This window comes from Salvelinus alpinus, chromosome 9 (assembly GCF_045679555.1).
Source record: "Salvelinus alpinus chromosome 9, SLU_Salpinus.1, whole genome shotgun sequence".
NCBI classification, from domain to species: domain Eukaryota; kingdom Metazoa; phylum Chordata; class Actinopteri; order Salmoniformes; family Salmonidae; genus Salvelinus; species Salvelinus alpinus.
In genome coordinates, this window is record NC_092094.1 from 86,577,035 (window position 1) to 86,593,958 (window position 16,924).

The 16,924-nt window shown below is 42.6% G+C and overlaps 1 protein-coding gene across 3 annotated transcripts; it reads right to left on the minus strand.

Moving 5' to 3' along the window:
• Positions 1-7,438: 7,438 nt before the first annotated feature.
• LOC139530900 (transforming acidic coiled-coil-containing protein 3-like) lies at positions 7,439-16,903 on the minus strand. 3 transcript variants are annotated; one of them, XM_071327689.1, is made up of 18 exons: positions 16,809-16,903; positions 12,856-13,033; positions 12,422-12,552; positions 12,256-12,302; positions 10,895-12,145; positions 10,702-10,813; positions 10,488-10,539; positions 10,201-10,402; positions 10,049-10,107; positions 9,816-9,946; positions 9,516-9,597; positions 9,264-9,425; positions 9,113-9,180; positions 8,993-9,036; positions 8,729-8,889; positions 8,092-8,198; positions 7,870-7,990; positions 7,439-7,744 (listed from the first exon to the last, which is right to left on the minus strand). In XM_071327689.1, the coding sequence occupies exons 2-18, from the start codon at positions 13,030-13,032 to the stop codon at positions 7,679-7,681; spliced, it is 2,973 nt and encodes a 990-aa protein (XP_071183790.1). In that variant the 5' UTR covers position 13,033; positions 16,809-16,903; the 3' UTR covers positions 7,439-7,678. The 3 variants fall into 3 exon arrangements, with proteins under 3 accessions (XP_071183790.1, XP_071183791.1, XP_071183789.1); XM_071327690.1 differs by having other exon boundaries at positions 10,702-12,040; XM_071327688.1 differs by having other exon boundaries at positions 10,702-12,145.
• Between the last annotated feature and the right edge of the window lie 21 nt (positions 16,904-16,924).

Here is a 16,924-nt window from a genome sequence, read left to right on the forward strand (position 1 = left end):
GATCACGCAGATTGGAATATGTTCCGCATCGCGTCCAACAACAATATTGACGAATATGCTGATTCGGTGAGCGAGTTCATTAGGAAGTGCATTGACGATGTCGTACCCACAGCAACGATAAAAACATTCCCAAACCAGAAACCGTGGATTGACGGCAGCATTCGCGTGAAACTGAAAGCGCGAACCACTGCTTTTAACCAGGGCAAGGTGACCGGAAGCATGACCGAATACAAACAGTGTAGCTATTCTCTCCGCAAGGCAATCAAACAGGCCAAGTCTCAGTACAGAGACAAAATCGAGTCGAAATTCAACAGCTCAGACACAAGAGGTATGTGGCAGGGTCTACAGTCAATCACGGATTACAAAAAGGAAACCAGCCCCGTCGAGGACCAGGATGTCTTGCTCCCAGACAGGCTAAACAACTTTTTTGCCCGCTTTGAGGACAATACAGTGCCACTGACACGGCCCCCTACCAAAACCTGCGGGCTCTCCTTCACTGCAGCCGAGGTGAGTAAAACATTTAAACGTGTTAACCCTCGCAAGGCTGCAGGCCCAGACGGCATTCCCAGCCGCGTCCTCAGAGCATGCGCAGACCAGCTGGCTGGTGTGTTTACGGACATATTCAATCAATCCTTATCCCAGTCTGCTGTTCCCACATGCTTCAAGAGGGCCACCATTGTTCCTGTTCCCAAGAAAGCTAAGGTAACTGAGCTAAACGACTACCGCCCCGTAGCACTCACTTCCGTCATCATGAAGTGCTTTGAGAGACTAGTCAAGGACCATATCACCTCCACCCTACCGGACACCCTAGACCCACTCCAATTTGCTTACCGACCCAATAGGTCCACAGACGACGCAATCGCAACCACACTGCACACTGCCCTAACCCATCTGGACAAGAGGAATACCCATGTGAGAAACCAGGTGAAAGGTATGATTCCTTATTAAATTCCTGTTAAATTCACTTCAATCAGCGTAGGTGAAGGGGAGACAGGTTAAAGAAGGGTTTTTAAGCCTTGAGACAATTGAGAAATGGATTGTGGATGTGTGCCATTCAGAGGGTGAATGGGATAGACAAAATATTGTGCTTTTGAACGGGTATGGTAGTATGTGCAGGTGCACCAGTTTGTGTCAAGAACTGCAACTCTGCTGGGTTTTTCACACCCAACAGTTTCCCGTGTGTATCAAAAATGGTCCACCACCCAATGGACATACAGGCAACTTGACACAACTGTGGGAGGCATTGGAGTCAACCAGTGCTTAAAAATCGGTAGGTGCTGGAACAAAAAGTGAGCGTGAGAGGGGTATTACCTGGGGAGCTCTGAGGTACCTGAACACATGAGGAAAAAAATCACGCATGCATATCATCACATTTGCGTAGTGACGTAGAGTAGAGGCACTAACACTTCGAACACACCGACTGCGTCATTGCGTTTCGATACACCAGAAGTACATTCATTTCCAATGGAACGCTGCATTTGCCTTGCAGCATTGCGTTGCAGAGGCAGTTGCAGTGCGTTCTGTGTGGTGCATACGTTCGATAAATCGAACGTATGCATCAAATTGTACGAGTGGACTTGACAGAAAGTAGCAAAATATGAATGTAGATTTTTTTTTGCACACACATTCAGTAAAAATTTGTGATTACATAAAAACAGTTTGATTGGATAATTTCTTTACATTTTTTATAAATTTATTTGCCACGTATATTATTTATTCGATGACATCCTCAAATTAATTGTGAGAGCCTATAATATAATTTCCCTCCAAAATGCAGTTTTGGAGCAAAATGCAATAATAAATAGTAAAGATAGGCAGAGTAGGCTCTTTCAACAATGAGACCAACGACCACCTCATTGGCTAGGTTAGCAAGCTAGGTTAGCTAGCTAGCTAACGCTAACTAGCCACATCTAGCACAAGCTCACTACTAAACTGACCTGGCAATCCTACTATCGTGGACACTTGTCTCCAAGCAGCATTTTTTGTGTTTATGTCCCTGTAGCTGTCAGCAGTTGTGTCAAAAAGACACGGTTTTGAAGATACTGCGAAAATTATTCTCTCCTCCATGTGTCCAACCGCATGCGACCATTTGCAAAAGGTACCTGCATCAGTATAGTTGCCTAGCTGCGCAAAATGTTATGCAGCAGTGATGCAATGACGCAGTCGGTGTGTTCGAAGCGTTACAGAAGTTGCACACATGGGCAAGAAAATGTTGTGGCCAAGGGTCCAGTTATTTTTGGGCCTTTTATAAACGCATTTCGTGCGATTCTATATCATTTTACATGACTGGAGATGTTTGCATATATTTATTCAATGCCGCGTTTGGGAACTCGGAGCTGGGAAATCTCCGACTTCCAACTTCAGTACATTCAAGACAACTAGGAAATCGGTAAAAAACGAGCTCCGACTGGGAAAATTATTTATTTCTATTCCTTAAAAAAACAAAAACATTTTATCCCCAATTTCGTGTTATCCAATTTGTAGTTACAGTCTTGTCTCATCGCTGCAACTCCCGTACGGACTCGGGAGAGGCGAAGGTCGAGAGCCGTGCGGCTTCTTGACACAAAGCTTGCTTAAACCGGAAGCCAGCCACACCAACGTGTCGGAGGAAACACCGTACACATTGCGACGGTGTCAGCGTACATGCGCTCGGTCCGCCACAGGATTCGCTAGAGCGCGATGGGACAAGGACATCCCTGCCGGCCAAACCCTCCCCTAACCCGGACGACACTGGGCCAATTGTTCGCCGCCCCGTGGGTCTCCCGGTCGGCTACGACAGAGCCTGGACTCAAACCAGGATATTTAGTGGCACAGCTAGTCTGAAAATTATAATTCCTAGGATGTTGGTAAAAGCCTTTGGTTAGTATCATAGCAAGGAAACAAAACACATAGCCTATTTCAATTATTTACGACAACAGCCCTAATGTTGGAATCAATCATTGTCATCGAGTCACATTTATGATCCTGTTCTAGCAGGATCCGGCTCAAATTAAGCACCGAAGTCAACATGGGCCAGCATCCCTGTGGAACTCTAGAGTCAATGCCCTGACGAATTGAGGCTGTTCTGAGGGTAAAAGCGGGTGCAACTCAAAATTAGGAAATTGTTCCTAATTTGTATACTCAGGAAATATTCATAGTTAAAAAAAAATAATAATATAACGTATAAATGCCTCACGAGCTTAGTTTAGCTGTCGTACCCCATCAGAACCCAAAAATATAAGCTTATTTTACTCCAATGTTTGTAAAAAAATAAATAAAATGAATTGCCTCAACATGAATTTGTATATAATGGATGGTCAGTTCTTGCATCCATACCTCTGTTTATGAATTTGAGAGTGGTTACATTTCTCCAGGCACATCCCTCAGTTTATAACTAGGGTTTAAGATTGATGGTGAAAACTTGGTGAAATCTTGGGGTTAAGTGTGTTAAAATCTTCCTAGAAGTCACAGAGGGTGCATGGAGGGATTCTCCAAGTTGTCTATATGAAAGGGGTATTTCATTTATTATAACAGGTTTTCAAGAGGCACTCATTTCGTGGAACAACCCATATCCATCAGTAACTGTGCTGTTCACCCATCTCAACTAACCTAGAGGGGTTAGGGTCAGTTTAGACCTTTACCTCTAAACCTGTTGTAGGGCACAAGATACAGTACTTAAACTCTGCTAGGTGATGATGTTGAAGGACGCATGGAATGTAATACAAAAGGGCTGGTTTTACACTCATACTCAGGTAGTCCCTTTGATGGAATTTTTTTTTCATTGTTTGAATGCACACCCATTTAACCCTGACCACTAGTGTCCATCAATAATCCTGTTTCATTTCACTCAGTCACCACTGAAGGCCTATTTGAAAATAGATAGGTAGCATTTTTGGGGATATTTGAATCATGTCCATATCGAAGACTGCAAAGAATAATATTGCGCCAATGTTGACTGTTTGACTGGACTTGCTACATATCACTGTCGGAATCCAACTGTTACTTAGGTTACCACCACTACTAGCCTTTTGTATGTGTTTTATAGAATCCTTGCAAGAGGTATGAGGTCAAAAATATCCCCAGTGTTGCAGTGAATATATGTAACACCATAATAATAAGTACTTGGGACTGCAGTCCAATCCAACAATTGATATAGATGTAGTCATTTTATATGCATTTTAAAAGAGACGTGTATTTAATTTATTTTGTTATGGAAATGTATTGTTTATTTTTCAAAGTCAGGCATTTTGAATATGTTGAATGTGTAAGATTAATTATGTTTACTGTAGTTGCAATGTAAAGTATACAGTGCATTCGTAAAGTATTCAGACCCCTTGACTTTTTACACCTTTTGTTACGTTATAGCCTTATTCTAAAATGTATTAAATTGTTTTCTCATCTACACACAATACCCCATAATGCAAAGTAAAAACAGGTTTAGACATTTTAGCAAATTTATAATTTTTTAAAAACTGAAATATCACATTTACATAAGTATTCAGACCCTTTACTCAGTACTTTAAAGCTTCTTTGGCAGCGATGACAGCCTCGGGTCTTTTTGGGTATGACGCTACAAGCTTGGCACACATGTATTTGATGAGTTTCTCCCATTCTTCTCTGCAGATCCTCTCCAGCTCTGTCAGGTTGGATGGGGAGCACAGCTATTTTCAGGTCGGGTTCAAGTCCAGGCTCTGGCTGGGCCACTCAAGGATATTGAGACTTGCCCTGAAGCCACACCTGCATTGTTTTGTTTTCATGAAGGATTTCTCTGTACTTTCTTTAAGGGGGTGTATCAGCCTTTTCTCTGTAATTTGCTCCATTCATCATTCGCTCGATCCTGACTAGTCTCCCAGTCCCTGCCGCTGAAAAACATCCCCACAGCATGATGCTACCACCACCATGCTTCACCGTAGGGATGTTGCCAGGTTTCCTCCAGCCGTGACGCTTGACATTCAATCTTGTTTCTCATGGTCCGAGTCTTTAGGCGCCTTTTGGCAAACGCCAAGCAGCCTGTCATGTGCCTTATACTGAGGAGTCGTTCCGTCTGGCAACTCTACCATAAAGGCCTGATTGGTGGAGTGCTGCAGAGATGATTGTTCTTCTGGAAGGTTATCCCATCTTCAGAGGAACTTTGGAGGGCTGTCAAAATGACCATCCGGTTCATGGTCACCTCCCTGACCAAGGCCCTTCTCCCCCAAATGCCCAGCTCTAGGAAGAGCCTTGGTGGTTCCGATAACACAGGCCACTGTGTTATTGGGGACCTTCAATGTTGCAGACATTTTTTGGTGACCCTTCCCCAGATCTGTGCCTTAACAGTCTCGGAGCTCTACGGACAATTCCTTCGCCCTCACGGCTTGGTTTTTGCTCTGACATGCACTGTCAACTGTGGGACCTTACATAGACATGTGTGCGCCTTTCCAAATCACGTAAAATCAATTGAATTTACCACAGGTGGACTCTAATCAAGCTGTGGATAAACAAATGGAAACAGGATGCACCTGAGCTCAATTGAGTCTCATAGCAAAGGGTCTGAATACATGTGAATACGTTTATTTTTAATACATTTGCATATTTTTTTTAAAAGAAACTGAGCTTTGTCATGGGGCATTGTGTAGATTGCGGAATAAGGCTGCAACGTAACAAAACGAGGAAAAAGTCAAGGGGTCTGAATACTTTCCGAATGTACTGTATTTCATATATTAAAAGGTAGACTCAGCGACATGACCTTTCCACAAGCAGCACCGCAGATATGTAGATGAGCGAGATGCAAGACCGCTCTGTCAGTGTCTGCACATTTTTTTATTGAATGTTTATTTAAACTAGGCAAGTCAATTAACAAATTCTTATTTTACAATGACGGCCTACCCCGGCCAAACCGAGACGATGCTGGGCCAATTGTGCACTGCCCATGTGCAGGGGTTCACTTCATGCTGTTCACAGCGTGGTAGCCACAGGATCAAAACAGTGGAGACATTGACCCTCATGATTCAACGCTCTTTGTTGCAGAAATTGACCCACTGCGGTTTACTTTCGCTGAGTCTACCTTTGACATTGCCAACCAGGTTAATCATATTTAGTTTATATGCAAGTACTTACAATTGGTTATGTTTGACAATCTTATCGATGTACCCCATTAAAAGTAGAAAGTCATTTGAAGTTTGATTAAAGGACAAGCAAATTTACACTTTTCATTCATGGCCTCAATTGAAGGTTCTGTTCCTGTAAAGCATGTGTCACTCATTCCATGGTGAACCTAGGATTTTTGCTCCTCCCTGGTACTTAATTGATGAAAAGGTCACTAATTAGTAAGGAACTCCCCTCACCTTTCTGGCTTAACTGGAAAAAAGAGAAAAACACAGACACTAGGTCCTCCATGAAATTAATGGCACCCCTACTAGAAATGCTTGGTTGATGTCTCAATGATAAAATCACATGTATAGTATGAAGGACCATGTTGGTGAGAAGTTTGAATGACCACTATGCAAGAGCTTTCCCAAAGTCTGAAAATGATCGAGGAGGTTGGTAAAAGCCTCTGGTCTGCCAAATTGCTTAGAGTCCCACAGGATGCCACTGGGAATGAGGTCAGTGACTAGAGCCGGGACCAGTGTCCCGATACTTGTTATGATACCAACAAATCGTATTTAAATTCTTTAGGAACAAACAGCCCTAATGTTGGAAACAATCATCCAGTCATTTATTTTCCAAGATGTAGCACACAATATTTTACATACAGCAGGTTAAGGATCAAAGACGTTTCATTTTTGCCATTGAAAAAAAATACCCCAATACTTGTATTGTCCCAGTCTTAAGTTATCGGTCTCTCGAAAAGGACCATCAGGAGGCTCCTATAAAAGTTAGTACAGCTTTCCTCCCGACTTGGCTAGAAAACCTAGTCATCTCTACAGGGCAGCCAGGGCCAGTGGTACTGGAATGAATGACTGGATAGATAGGCACAGACAGAACGAGCGCTCTCATAGTCCTCCAACTGACTAGCATTTCTTCCCTCACTACCACATTCAACTTCAATCTAGGAAGGATTTTCTTTCGTTTAGGATGTGCATTGTCCTGCTCAGGGAGTGATGACACTATGCTGCCCAGGGAAGAAGGAAAGCATTGTATGAGGGCACCCCATTTGTTTTCTTGTACGCATTGTAGAACGGGATGAGCTTTGGCTCTAGAGAGAAGAGGGATAAGGAAGCTACTGAATGGTTGACATTAACACAGCTCACCAGTAGAAACATCTAGGAAGTACACTTTTAGCTACTGTTCTGAAATAAGTACAAATGTCACAGCTATGCTCAATTGGAACTTGCAATAAAATGCATGAAACTTAGAGAAGTCCAAATTACCTTTGCCAAGACTGCACTACAAAATACTCAATGGTAAACAGCGCCTCCTTGTGGTCGAAAGGTTTGGTGTACAACGAATTTCAAATAAACTTGCAAGGCGCTACAACTGATCTTGATTAGTGAAACAATTTTATTACAGTAATAAAGACCGACATTGATAAAACGAACCAACATGAATCAGTAGAATTGAAATCTAGTGAATTACTATTACGGCGCTTAAACTCCAATCAAGAGCAGCAAAACATATTTACAACGCACTATTCACACACTTGTTCATCAGGACCACCACATACTCAGATTTGTAAAAAAATCTTGACTACCAGACAACAAAGACAGACATATGGTTGAACTCAGCCCTTCTGGACTTTAGCTATTAGTTCATCGCAAAGGTTGGTGAGTTCTTCAGTCTCTTTTACCTGAGGGGACAGAAAATCAGCAAGGAGGAAAACAAAATCAACCATGATAAGTGCAAAACACTTTTCTGAACAAATGATACTGATAAAGGCAGCCTCATGACTACTTCAGATTGAGGGTGACTTACTTTCTGGTCAAGGCTCTTCTCCAGTGACTGGGCCTTTAGCTGCTCCCTGCGCAGCTGGGCCTGAAGTGCAGCGTCCTCATCCTTTAGTTTGGAGCGCACCTCTGCAATCTCTCCATTCGCCCTGAGAATAAGAGGTAGGTCAGCCCAGTGAACCTACACAAAGCCCAGCAACTAAACAATTCTGTAACTATTTTGCACAAAGTATAGTTTGATGAGTCCTACAGGCTAATTTTATGCTCTGCATGAGCTTTCAGGGTCTGGTAGCGCTGCTCCTCCTCCTTGATCCTAGCCAGGTAATCTTGAGCACATTTCTTCAGCATCTCTTCATTCTTAATAGGGGCACACACACATTCAAAACCCTAGGTCATGATGTTGGCAAAGCAAAGTATTGGACCTACACATACCCTTTTAATTTCTTCCTTCACAGCAATGTTACTTTCCTACACCAAAGCTGAGCCCTGTGTTTTGCGCAATCATGTGGAAAGGAAAGATTACCCTGTAATGAAAGAGCTATAAAGGGATTCTGGCATTTAAGCCATTTTTCTACTTAGTCAGATTAAGTTTTGGATACCACTGTTAGGTCTGCGTGCAATAGAAGCAAGTTGGAGATAGTTTTGCGATTAAATGTTACTAGCGTCAGCACAATGACTGGAGGTCTACAGGAACAGTAAACAACCTCCAACTTACTTAATACTGCACACATAAAGCAGTATCCACAAGTTCATCGACTCTCCGCAAGGCAGAAAAGCAGCTTAATTTCCAGAATCTTGCAGTATCCCATTTAAATCCAAGCATTTTACATGATTGTGCAAAACACTGGGCCCAATGCATAGGGCATGACATCCTTTTTCATGCTGACCTTTATGTAACCCTCGATGACCTCTTTGTATTTGTCTAGTCTCTTGAAGAGATCTGAGAAGGACCGCTCCATGGCATTTAGGTCCTGTGATAACTGTTCCTTCTCCTGCAGGACTTTAGTGATGTCAGCCTGGGCCTTCTCCGTCTCCCTCTGTTTATCAGCTGCCAGAGACACAATGACGTCACACCAAGCCATGCATTTTACATGAAAATGACACTTCAAAACATTCCTCTAATAACTTTCCAAAATTGCATGACAACGTACCCAATATCTGAGCAATTGTGGCTTCAAATGCTGACATGATTTTCCTGCAAAAACAAAAAGCAGTGACATTCACAATTGTTATAGGTCTGAAATCAGAAATCAGTGAGCTTAAATGCTTACCCCATTTCATGATTATCCTGAGATAGCGTGTCATGCTTCGATTTCCATTCATCCGCATTCTCCTTTGCCTATAAAAAATAAACCCTTATAAATTAATGCTGATTGGATTGAAAAGGGATGAGTGAAACATTTGAGGAAAACAAACACCTACTCGTTTCTGGATCTTGGCAATGGCAGCATTCATGTCTTGCTGACTGTATTTCAGCACCTCTATGATGTTATCGTCAGGGTTGGCTGGTTGGGGGAAAGTAGGGACCAGATTCTCAAGCACAGGGGAATTCCCCACAAGAGTCCGAGGACCAACATCTTGAACCTAAAGGGAGTGAAGACCTCAATTTAACAGTTTTCCCACATTACTTACATTACTACATTATAGTAGGATCTTTGAGGACAACTAACTTACAGGTGGTAGGTCATGAAGCAGTTTAGGGTTGACAGATTTCAGTCCATTCACCTCCTCGTCTCCAGTCTTCTGGGTCTCCACACTGAAAGAAACATCCCTCAGACTTGGAGCAAACACCTTGATATTCAACATTGCATTTCAAACTCATTTTAGTTACAAACTACAGATTAAGTATGCTCTCAATTCTAGGCCAAATAAACACTTATTTACAACTAGAGCATTTTAAGATGAACACAAGGCATTTCTTTTCAGTCAGATGGTAAAAAAAAGCCTGTGATCAGGACCAGGAGAGTAACATACCGTGAAGCAAAGGGAGCAGGTCGTGGGAGGTTGTTGAGTCCTGCAGGGACTCCAGACTTCTTGGGGCTCTCCCGCATTAGTGGGTCAAATTTGAGGTACAGTGATTGTTTTCTCAGTGCCGACTCCTTAAACTGAATATAAAACGCAAAGTAATTGAGGAAGCCCAAAGCCTAAAATGCAAAACAATCCATGTAATAACAGTCAATTTATAAAAGTACAAAGCATATACTTACAGTGCTGGAACCAAACTGCTCCAGGTAGTCCATCTGTCTGTCAAAGTCACTCGCCATGACTGGAGGGAAGGGTGGACTATAGTTAGTCAAAAAGCTAAGGTGAAGTCAACATTACCGCAACTAAAATGCGTTTGTCAATTTATTTGACTTACATGTGTTTCCAGGAACAAAGTCCTCATTAAATTCTGACATGCCATTCTGTGGGGTCTGCTCAAATCGGCAGAGTTCCAAGGGTTCTGGAGTGCTTAGCGAAGGTTGGTCAGGTTTAGTTGGAGGTTCCTGCTCTTTTCCAGAGGAAGGATCCTGAACTTCACAAGAGTCCATCTGAAGCTTCGGATTCTGTGGAATGTTGTCCTACAATTGGAGAGAGGATGTCACCCAAGTAGTCACACTACAATTAATTAATATACATTTTTTGAACAAGTTTTAAAAAGCTTACAATTCCTTCTTTTACAGCAGAACGATCAGGTTCATATCCAGCAATAGAAACACTGAAAATAGAACCAACATAAGAGAATGGTGTGGTGTAGCTACATTAATAAGGTGATATCTACATGCTCACAACCAAACTGATAATGCTTTACATATAAATCAAGACTTCATTAAAAAATTGGGATAATAATAAAGTTGCAGCAAAATTAAAATGAACTTACCATAGTGATGGGGCAGTTTCTTGCTGAACAGGCTCTGCCACTTTCTCAGGGGAGACAGCCAACCTGACTGAGGTTGGTGCCTTGGCATCTGGACTGGATTTCACCCTACAGACTGTAGATTCAGTCATTTTTACATTTGTACCAAATGGATTGACATTTGGGTCAAATTTATCCAAGTCAAAGTTGTACTTGCCCTTGGGAAGAGGAATTTCATAATCAGTATTGACCAATGGCTTCACTGGCGATTCCTTGGATTGAGCAGGTTCTTTTTTTTCTGTAGGTACAGCCTTTTTCCATGTCGGCTTCAAAACAGGCCTTTTGCCAAACTTTTTGGGAGGAGGCTTACACTTGACCTCGCCATCATCAAAATTGAACTCAAGTTTCACTGCACCATCCTTGGAAGGGGCTGCACTGGGCTGAGTTATGGATTCTTCAGCTGGCTTGCTGGTCTCTTTGGGAGCAGTTGACAATGGTGCCATAGGTTTCATCTCTGGCTGGACAGGTGCCTCTAGGACAGGCTGAACCACCTCAAGCATGGCTGCTGGTTCCATTTCCTTTACTGCAGGCTCTTCAACTTCCACCTTTCGAGGGTCATCGCATGGCCGCTTCCTTCCAAGCACAGGGGAATTCTGCAATTTGGAGCCTCCCGTTTGGAAAGGGTTGACTGAATCAAGGTTGTCAAAATCAAATTCGTATGTACCTTTTGGTGGCAGAGGAGTCTCCTCAGCTGTAGAGGTGTTGGCCACAGCGTCTTCAGCTGGCTTGGTAGTCTTCGGTGCAATAGTTTTCATCTCTGGCTGGACAGGTGTCTCTAGGACAGGCTGAACCACCTCAAGCATGGCTGCTGGTTCCATTTCCTTTACGGCAGGCTCTTCAACTTCCACCTTTTGAGGGTCATCGCATGGCCGCTTCCTTCCAAGCACAGGGGAATTCTGCAATTTGGAGCCTCCCGTTTGGAAAGGGTTGACTGAATCAAGGTTGTCAAAATAAAATTCGTATGTACCTTTTGGTGGCAGAAGAGTCTCCTCGGCTGTAGAGATGATAGCCACAGCTTGATCTGGGTCAACTGATGGTACAGTTTCTTCCTCACCAGCGTTGGATAACTCATCGGCTGGGTCCTTCATCATGGTAATCACACTGCTATTTGTTGAGCACATATCGGCTGAGAAGTCAGCAAGAAAATTTTCCGCTGATGGCATGAACGGGAGTGTATCATCCAGTGCCTTTTCATTCCTGTCAGAAACTGCTTCAATGACATTACGTTCACGCTGTTCTTCAGACTTGGGAGTTTCAACTAGCTCACTGGGCCTTGCTGGAGAGAGGACCATTTTAGTAGACCCTTGGAAGAGATTGATGGCATCAAGGTTGTCAAAATACAGCTGACAACCTCCTTTACTCTGAATTGGCATATCATCATCAGGATAGGACAACACATTTGTGAAGTCTGTAGCAAAATAATTTGAAAATCAAGTAAACATTATGGTTGAAGTAGTTCATGTGACAAGACAGCATAGGGTAATGAATCTTGAACCTTTAGCCAATCAGATGCGTTACCTGATTTTGCTACATCAACAAGCCCATTGATTTCTATAGGTACCACCCTGTAAAAATACAAGAGGACAGATAATGTGGGTTTCTCTCAACTTGATACCAGAATATGAATCAGCATTCTGCCGATGTGACACATCTACAGATATTTTTTTTTAAAGCATATACTTACTCTTCGGGTGATGTAAACTGCAAAGTCTCCAGGGCTTTACTACAGTCATCCAAGCTTTCCATATTAAGGGACTTTGTTGGTGATACTATTCTCTTAGTGAGAGGGTCTCTTCTTGGAGTCTGAAAACAAACCTGAAAGCAACACCCAAAAGCGTATCTGAAAACAAATGCTCTATTCAAAACAGTCAAATAAAGAAATTTGCACACTATGTGCACAACAGGTAAACCTAACCTGGTTAGTGTGTGCAAGTTTCTTTCTATACAGTTTACTCGCCTTGAGTCAACACCTTTCCAAAACATTGTGTCATCTCATGCTTTTTACTAGACTAATCAGTCAAGCATAGATCCTCATAGTCACAAGATTATACAGAGGGAATTATTCTGGAACATTTGAAACGACTTCAAGTCTAGGCTTCATGATAACATATTCTGTACCTTCCCTCCCTTTGCTATAGTTTTGTTTGACAGGTTCTCTGCCTGAGATTGGCGAAGAATGGAGGGCCTCCCAGTTGGCTGATCAAAAGAAAGGTTGTCACAAATTGTCTCTGAATTGCTCTGCTTTCTTCCAGGGCAGACCCCACGATTCTCATCGTTTACAGCAGTAGAACTCATCCTATAAAGAAAGGCACACAGAAGTGAGGTTACTGAGGCAAAAGTTGTCAACATCTAAACGACATCTGGGAACAGTGATAAGAGTGAGTGAAGCACATCATTTAGATTGAATGGTCTTGTCTGAAGCCCATATCTGAGCTGTAGACACCACACCCTCAATGTTGTGTAAAAAAACCACACCTTTATTTAACTAGGCAAGTCAGATAAGAACAAATTCTTATTTCCAATGACGGCTTACACCGGCCAAACCTGGACGACGCTGGGCCAATTGTGTGCTGCCCTATGGGACTCCCAATCGCAGCCGGATGTGATACAGCCTGGATCTAGCTACAGTGCAGTCGTAAAGTATTCAGACCCCTTCCCTTTAGAATAAGGGTGTTACATTACAACCTTATTATAAAATTTATAAAGATTGTCCACCCCTCCCCAATCTACACACAAGACCATCACGACAAAGCAAAAACAAGTTTAGAAATGTTCGCTAATTACAAATAGATTTACATAAGTACTCAGACCCTTTGCTATGAGACTCAAAATTGAGCTCATGTGCATCTTGTTTCCATTGATGTTTCAACTTGATTGGAGCCACCTATGGTAAATTCAATTGATTGGACAGGCACACACCTGTCTATATAAGGTCCCACAGTTGACAGTGCATGCCAGAGCAAAAACCAAGCCATGAGGTCAGGAATTGTGCGTAGATCTCAGACAGGCACAGATTTGGGGAAAGGGTACCAAAAAAAAAAAGTCTGCAGCATAGGTCCCCAATAAGAGTGGCCTCCATTATTCTTAAAATGGAAGTTCGGAACCACCAAGACTCTTCCTAGAGCTGGCTGCCTGTCCAAACAATGGAGAAGGGCCTTGGTCAGGAAGGTGAGTAAGAACTCAATGGTCACTGACAGTGCTCCAGAGTTCCTCTGTGGAGATGGGAGAACTTTCCAGAAGGACAACCATCGCTGCAGCACTCCACCAATCAGGCCTTTATGGTACAATGGCCAGACGGAAGCCAAATAGTAAAAGGCACATGACAGCCTGCGTGGAGTTAACCAAAAGGCACCTTAAGGACTGACCACGACAAAGAAGATTCTGTGGTCCTATGGTCTGGAGGAAACTTGGCACCATCCAGACGGTGAAGCATGGTGGTGGCAGCATCATGCTGTGGGGATGTTTTTCAGCGTCAGGGACTGGGAGACTAGTCAGGATTAAGGCAAAGATGAACGCTCTGGTGCAGGTTATCAGACAGGGGCGAAGGTTCACCTTCCAACAGGACAACGACACTAAGCACAGCCAAGACGAAGGAGTGGTGTCGGAACAAGTCTGTGAATGTCCTTGAGTGGCCTAGCCAGAGCCAGGACTTGAACACGATCGAACAGCTCTGGAGAGACCTGAAAATAGCTGTGCAGCAACGCTCCCCATCCAACCTGACAGCACTTGAGAGGATCTGCGGAGAATGGGAGAAACTACCCAAATACAGGTGCCAAGCTTGTAGCATCATACCCACGAAGACGCAAGGGTGTAATCACTGCCAAAGGTGGTTCAACAAAGTACTGAGTGGAGGGTCTGAATACTTATGTAAATGTGACAATTCTTTATTTTTAACATATTAGCAAACATTTCTAAACCGGTTTGCTTTGTCATGGGGTATTGTGTTTAGATTGAGGGGGGGGGAACAATTACCAATTTTAGAATAAGGCTGTAACATAAGGGGTCTGAATACTTTCTAAATGCATCGTATACGTGTATGGCGTTGGATCCTTGTTGACAATGAATGCGTGTAAACCGCAACACAGAAGTCATGTGCAATTAACTTTGAGAGAAAAGGTTTAAGAGTCATGTGGCTACCAGTGGGGAGAAATACATATTCATCAGGCCACAAAGAGGTGCGTCTCTGAAACAAATGTATACTAACATTTTAATTAATTTCCAAGGTACTGGCTGAATTCATATGACCAGATAGTGAATTGCAGACATGACTGTAGTATACTATAGTATTTACCGTAGTATTCTTTGTAGTGTTTTTTCATTTGGAATTCTTCAGTTTGGCTAAAATGTAATTTTCCTTGGTGCATAGTCAACTAAACTAACGCGACTGCAGCATTTTCCTACAGTATCGGTGGGTCCCCCGCGGGACGGTTGAGCTAACAGACTAATACGATTAGCATGAGGTTGTAAGTAACAAGAACATTTCCCAAGGACATACATATCTGATATTGGCAAAAGCTTAAATTCTTGTTCATCTAACTGCACTGTCCAATTTACAGTAGCTATTACAGTGAAGAATCTCATGCGATTGTTTGAGGAGTGCACTGTTATGAACTTGAACATGTATTAATAAACCAATTAGGCACATCTTTTACCAGATCTAATGTGTTATATTCTCCTACATTCATTTAAGATTTCCACAAAATACAAAGACTATCCTTTCAAATGGTATAAAGAATACGCATATCCTTGCTTCAGGTCCTGAGCTACAGTAAGTTAGAATTGGGGTATGTCCTTTTAGGTGAAAATTGAAAAAAGGGGCAGATCCTTTAGAAGCTTTAGCAAGGTTTGGAACAATGCCATGAGCTAGGTTTGCTATTGTCTTGTGTAAGTGCAGTAATGTCTGATTGTGAAAAAATGTCAGTGCAATGACAATTTGTAAAGACATCACCTAAGTAACATTAACGAACAACTCAAATAGAGCTTGCTCACATTACATAAGTAACATTAACAAATACAACAGGTGTAGACCTTAGTGAAATGCTTACCTACTAGTCCCTAACCAACAATAGTTTAAAAAAAATTACAAATAAATAAAAAAGTCAAATAATTTAAGAGCAGTAAATTAACAGTGAGACTATATACACAGGGGGATACCAGTACAGAGTAAATGTGCGAGGGCAATGGTAAGTTAAGGTATTATGTACATGTGGGTAGAGTTATTAAAGTGACTATGCATAGATGTTAGAGAGTAGCAGCGGTGTAAAAGAGGGGCAATGCAAATAGTCTGGGTAGCCATTTGATTAGGTGTTCAGGTGTCCTATGGCTTTGGGGTAGAAGCTGTTTAGAAGCCTCTTGGACCTAGACTTAGCGCTCTGGTACGCTGGAGTCTGACACTTTAGGGCCTTCCTCTGACACAACCTGGTATAGAGGTCCTGGGTGGCAGGGAGATTGGCCCCAGTGATGTACTGGGCAGTTCGCACTACCCTAGTTGGCTACCGTTAGTGGGCTCCCGAGTGGCCCAGCAGTCTAAGGCACTGCATCTCAGTGCAAGAGGACTCACTACATTCCCTGGTTCGAATCCAGGCTGTATCACATCCGGCCGTGATTGGGAGTCCCATAGGGCGGCGCACAATTGGCCCAGCGTCGTCCGGGTTTGGCCGTCATTGTAAATAAGAATGTTCTTAACTGACTTGCCTAATTAAATAAAAATATTAACGTTAAACGTTATCGGACGTTGTCAGCTGCTGCCAATGCGGGTTAGACGTTCGCGTTGACACTACTATAACCAGCTAGACAACTAACGTTAGCTAATGTCGTTTTGCTAGTTAGGAAGTTTAGCGTAACAATTACCCGTTTTGAATTATATTTTGACCTCAGTAAGTAGGATTCAGGCAGGAAGGGAACTAAAGTCAGTTAGCGAGTTAGCTAACGTTACTGTACGCAACGTTAACGTTAGTTAAGTTACTAGCGTCAGGCTACAATTTAAGAAATGATGCGAGATAGATTAATTTAAAAGCAGCGTGGATGTCAAAGCAAGATAATTTCCCCAATAATGCCAGATAGCTACATACCTCAATTAAGAAGTCAGATAAACTGAAAATAACTTCTGTAGCCGGTATCGACCTCCACACACAGTTCACTTTTTCGAAATGCCCTCGATGAGCAAGTGACCAGTAGATTTCGAATT

Excerpts from the sequence above, each read along its gene's own strand:
- LOC139530900 (XM_071327688.1), bottom strand. The coding sequence starts at position 13,032 with ATGAGTTCTACTGCTGTAAACGATGAGAATCGTGGGGTCTGCCCTGGA. Across the intron at positions 12,553-12,855 it reads CTATAGCAAAGGGAGGGAAG|GTTTGTTTTCAGACTCCAAG; the intron begins GTACAGAATATG and ends TGTTGCTTTCAG. Across the intron at positions 9,037-9,112 it reads CAGGATAATCATGAAATGGG|GAAAATCATGTCAGCATTTG; the intron begins GTAAGCATTTAA and ends TTGTTTTTGCAG.